The sequence below is a fragment of the Nicotiana tabacum genome, chromosome 13 (genome assembly GCF_000715075.1).
Source record: "Nicotiana tabacum cultivar K326 chromosome 13, ASM71507v2, whole genome shotgun sequence".
Lineage (NCBI taxonomy): Eukaryota > Viridiplantae > Streptophyta > Magnoliopsida > Solanales > Solanaceae > Nicotiana > Nicotiana tabacum.
In genome coordinates, this window is record NC_134092.1 from 85,204,492 (window position 1) to 85,210,210 (window position 5,719).

The window sequence follows — 5,719 nt, forward strand, 5'->3', positions numbered from 1 at the left end:
CAAGTCCAACCTAGATCTTTTTAGCCAACCTTAAGGAACTAAGTGTTTCGATTTCAACCCGAACCCTTCCGAATTTCGAACTAACCATCCCCGCAAGTCATAAAACAGTAAAAGTACATACGAGGAGTCTTATTTAGGGGAACGAGGACCTAGAAAGCAAAACGACCGGTCGGGTCATTACAAACCTCCTACAAATTTGGAGATTCAAAAATTATATCAAAAAAAAAAAAGAAAATGAAAAAAAGACATAAATAAATTAACTACCTAAAACTAACTACTCAAACATGGGTGAGTGTTGGTTTAGGTTAGTTAATTTCTTTATTTCTTTTGTTTAAATCATTTTCGTTTTTATAAATAAAAAGTGTATTTATTCATTAAAATTAAGACAATATTATTGAGAACAATAGAATAAAATTTAAAATTAAAAAAATTATTTTAAGAGTAATAAAATATATATCATCTATTATATTATAAAAAGAAAGTAGCAGACAAAAATATTAAACAAAGTAATATGCTAATAAAAATTTCTATTAACAATATAATAATACTAAAATTGGATAATATAATAAATAAATATACATAACAAAAAAGTTATTTGATGACTATATAAGTCCCTTTAATTTAATAGAGATTTTATTCATTAAATTTAAGAAAATATTATTGAGAACGATATAATAAACTTCAAAATTAAAAAAAAAATCAAAAGTAATAAAACATAGGATAATTATTAAACAAAGTAATATGCTAATAAAAAGTTTTATTAACAATATAATAATAATAAACATTGGAAATATAATTTAAAAAAATACAAAACAAAAATGTTATTCGATTACTTTATAAGTCCCTTTAATTTGATAGAGATTTTATTATTGGGTATATCGATTGACAAATAAGATGACAATTGAAACTTATTAAAGCAATATGATCTAATGTCCAAACAAGCCCGATCATAATTTAATAATAATAAACACTAAATCAAAGTCCTTCCAATCTATTTATCTACTCGTGTTTTTACGGACCAAAGTTAGCATTGTCTTGGTGTTTTTATTTTCTGTTAGATATAACATATACACTGGAGTTAATTTTTCCGTCATGATATTAGTGCGATAATAATAGCTACTGATGAAACTACCCCTCCCATTTTGTGGAAGGTGGAACTTTGCGTTTCCTCCCATCTACCAAGGACAAAAACGTAGTACGTACTAGAAAATCTTAGACATGCATTTAAGAAAAACATAAACAATCCAACCTAGTCTTTGCCTAGGTTATAAGTGCTCTGCCGTTGGGGGTACACATTGCTTTGTCTTGAATCCGCTCATCTTTTTAAAGAGGAAGCAAAATAAGCCATTGTCCAGTCTCAAAGATATAACAACAACAACAACAACAACCAAGTATAATCCCACTAGTCGGGTATGGAAAGGGTAGTGTATACGCAGACCTTACCCCTACCCTGAGATAGAGAGGCTGTTTTCGATAAACCATCGGCTCCCTCCCTCCAAGAACTCCCCACCTTGCTCTTGGAGTGACTCGAACTCACAACCTCTTAGTTGGAAGTGGAGGGTGCTTACTACTGGAGCAACCCACTCTTGTCCCAGTCTCAAAGATAATTAACCTAAAATCCAGATCAAATTCATTTTTTAATCCTTATTTCTTGAAGGATACTATTGTTAGGATATACTATAAACGATGTGTATTGTTATAGTATTCTTTATGGAATAATTGTTTATTTATTTATTCAATTCAATAAAGTTTTATTTTAAATAGATCATCCATTTGTTTGTGTGTCCTTTGCTTATATAGTAGATGATTTAGTGTATAGAGTTTAGCTTATATACGGAAGATTAAATCATCGGTTCTTATAAGTCATAAAGTTTATATTCACAATCTAATGATGGAATTGGACAAACCATCGGAATGGTTGTAGCACAAGATTAAATATAATTTATCTTGATTATGGGAATGGTTTAATTCCGACTTCTTGTGCTAGTACATTTTGTATGTATTAAAAGGATCAAGTAGAGATAAGTATTTTATACTGACTTAATAAAATAATTTCTCTAGTCCATTCAACATACTTATACTCTTAATCCTGATATAATTATTATTAGTTGTGTGTGTCATGTATTATTTTGACTTATTAAAAGGCGAGATTCTTTCATGGGTCAATAAGCCTAGTAAATTGGACAATAATGACATACATTGACGAAGTAATAATTAGTTGATAGAATCCACGTCTCGCTTTATGAGGTTGATGATACTCCTTTATGAAAGCTTATAAGTTTTCATGTGTAAACCCGACCGGTGAATTTTGTATCCGACACATGAAATAAGTTAAGCGAATGTCTTACAGAAGTAATCAATAAATTAAATTATTAGTAATTTAATTTGATTGATTGTATCTGAATCTTAACATGGGGATTTAAATAAGGTTTTATGGAAGAATTTCGAAATTGAACTAAGGAGTGCAATTACGAATTTTTAGTGAAATAATTCATAATATATTATAGTAAAAATTAATTTAATTCGAAATTAATTCTATAATATAGAGCATTGTTAATTAAATTATGTGGTCTCTACCGTGCCTAAATAATACTAGAAAATAAAGGAAACATTTCCTTTTGGAAAAAAGAAAACCAAACAGGTTTTGGAAAAAGGTTTTACCCTCAAAACGTGGCTATATATATATATATCTCATATAGGGTTGGCCGTTTTGGTAATCATTTTTTCCTTGAAATTTCGCTCACCCGAAATTTTTTCTTTCCGGATATTATTTGGATAACACAGTAGAAGATTATGGGACGTTTTGTTGAGGTCGCGGTCTTGATACTCTGGAACTGGAGACCGAGATTTGTCTGCTTTGTTCACGCTTCAAGAGGCAACTCGTATAATCTTTAATTGTTTAATTTATACGTAAATATGATACTGTGAGATGGCTTCCGCTGCAATATATAATCCAACAATTGTACCATATCGTGCTCCAAAGGACCACGACCTAAGAGGCAGTAACCCAATTAGATAATATATTAATTCAAGTAGTAAACTCGAATCTTGAACGATACGAGAAGTTTGCTGGAAGGGTGTTAGGACTAACATGGTTCTGATCAGTTTCGTCTCTACGTAGACCTTATTGATATTTGCAAGTTGATTCAAATAATCCTAGTTGAAGGATTAAAATTTTCATTTTTGTCCTCATGATGCTGAACAGTACAGCGAAGAGCAATGTATTTGGGAACTGCGAAAATTTATTGCACAGCTGTGTAATCTTAACCAAAATAATCGACCATTAATTATTAGATACACATTAGTTAAACGAGTGAAAATTACCTTCATCACGATTTTATCATTTTTTAAATTGTATGTTATCCCTGTTTTGCATTTTTTTTCTTTCATATATATGGATATTTCCTGTTGGATATGACACCATTTCTACAGCTTCTTCTTTTGTTATATATTGGCCAACAATATACAAGGCATTCATCACCTTCAAAGAAAAAACAAGTATACAGGGAGCAAAATGGCCTGTTGGTCAGCTGAAAGTGCAACCAAAGCCTATCTCAGAGCAATACAAATGGTTAGTACAACTTCACTGCTTGCCTTTGTTTGATCAATTTGTACTACTTAGTAATATTATTTCACTCAACAAATTCCAAAATTTTGTGTTTCTCATGTTGTATATTTTGTATTTGCCAGGAAAAGAGAGCTAAAGAGCCAGATGTATCAGAATTCATCTCAGCACTTGCTGCAGGAAACAACTCGCAATTGATGGTTGTTGCATGTGCTTGTGCATCTGACTCCACCACACTAGCCCTAGTGGCTGCAGCCCAGCAAACTGGTGGCACAGTCATTTGCATCCTTAGTGGTGTTGACAAACTAAATCCATCACTAGAATTTCTACACGATAACGCGAGACATGTTGAGTTTGTCATTGGAGATGCCAAAACTCTAGTAATAAATGACTACAGAAGAGCAGATTGTATAGTAATTGACGGTAACATCAACAACTGTAAAGGCATTCTTAAAACAGCACGAAGAATCGGGGAAATTGCCATCGTTAATTTTGGGGTACAATGCGTTGCGAATGGGCTCATGGAGATGCCAAAGCCTTAATGCTCATTTGTTACCCATAGGAGAAGGCTTATTGGTTACTAGAATGACGCAGAAAGGCAGTAGCTTTGGCGTTTCAGGGAAAAAGAGCCGCTGGATTGTCAAAGTAGATAAATGCACAGGGGAAGAGCATGTCTTCAGGGTCAGATCTTCACATGGAAGTCCTGTTGAAGCCTAGGTTTCGATTTAGTGTTCTTTGATAGATTGTAGAATACAAGATTTTGATTCTTTTTTTTCCTTAGCAGGTTATGAATTTGAACTGTAAATAGAAGAGATTTAATCATTTTAAGAGCAGTATACACTTGGCCTATTGCTATTGCTGATTCATTGAGTATTGTCAAGGTCAAATTTTTGAGTTTCTTCCATACATCATAGTCCAACTATATATGCAGTTAAAACAATAACGTTGTGGCCATATAAATCATCTGCCAATGAGAGCTAGTATATGCTAAGTTTAATTTCACTTTGTTTTGAAATGGTAGGGATAGATTATAAAATAGATATTTGTAGTAAGAAATTTTCAAGCTTTCTAATCCAGATTTACTCGTTGCCCGGACAAAAACTAAATAATTAAAGATTATCCCGTTAAACGCTGCAAAGGCTCCCGTGTAAGCAATTTAGCTTTACTATATATATATGAAAATATTGACACAGGATCATGAAAATGAAACCTTAAGCAATCTAAGTTCATCTTTAAATCAAGAACTCAAACAATCCATGTCTCTAGAATTTTGCTGGCAATAATCAGCAATTTGATAATTAGTCATGATTGCCTGCCAATACTAATTACACTTTTCTCGGGCTAAATTATAAGGAGAGTGCGCAAAATGATGGACTCAATTCCATCCTAACCATTTGATGAACCTCTTCAGCTGGCATTGGCATTTGGCAAGATTTGATCTAGTTGTCTATGGGAGGCCGGAACCAAAATAATGAGTTTTTGGACTCAAGACACAAAAATAGGTGAAAAAAAGTTAGTGACCAAAATACAAATAGCGCCCTTTTAAAGGGCGTTATACCTTAACGGTTGTTTGCTCGTTAAGGTATAGCGCCCTTTTAAAGGGCGCTATATTTGAATTAGTATAGCGTTGTTTATTAAGGCGCTATACATATTTTTTGGGCCCACCAATAATTGTTCTGCGCTTAACTGACATAACAATAATTCAAATGGGTATAGCGCCCTTATTTAAGGCGCTATACCTCAAAAAATTCGACCCCTGGGATTGGGCATTACCTTATTTAAAGATGTTAAGAATTTTGTAAAACTCCATTCAAAAAAACTCTCAAGTCTTGTTAAATTTTTCTTCGTTAAGTTGTTTTGCATTTTGTCATAATGTCTGAAGAGCGAAGAATTAGGGTTTCATCATATTGGGGGGTGAGGTTGTGGCGGAAAATAACTCAGTACGCTATAGTTGTTCTCCACAGTGCCATGTTAAGTTGCCACTTACAATGGAGTATGATAGATTAGTATCGTTGTTATTTAAAAAAATGAGTGTGAGCAAATGTTGAGTGAACCTTAAAGTAACCGGAAGATATCTGTATTCTGTCACTCCGCAAGGGGTTGCTTGTTATGCTGAGTTTAACGTCGAGGATGATGAAACTCTGAGTGATGTTT

General features: G+C 32.9%; 1 protein-coding gene across 1 annotated transcript; it reads left to right on the forward strand.

Annotated features, from left to right (window-relative positions):
* Positions 1 to 3,462: 3,462 nt before the first annotated feature.
* On the forward strand, positions 3,463 to 4,406 carry LOC107791627 (uncharacterized). Its single transcript, XM_016613721.2, has 2 exons — positions 3,463 to 3,571; positions 3,691 to 4,406. Exons 1-2 carry the CDS (start codon positions 3,515 to 3,517, stop codon positions 4,105 to 4,107), a joined length of 474 nt encoding a protein of 157 aa, XP_016469207.1. The 5' UTR covers positions 3,463 to 3,514; the 3' UTR covers positions 4,108 to 4,406.
* The last annotated feature ends 1,313 nt before the right edge of the window (positions 4,407 to 5,719 follow it).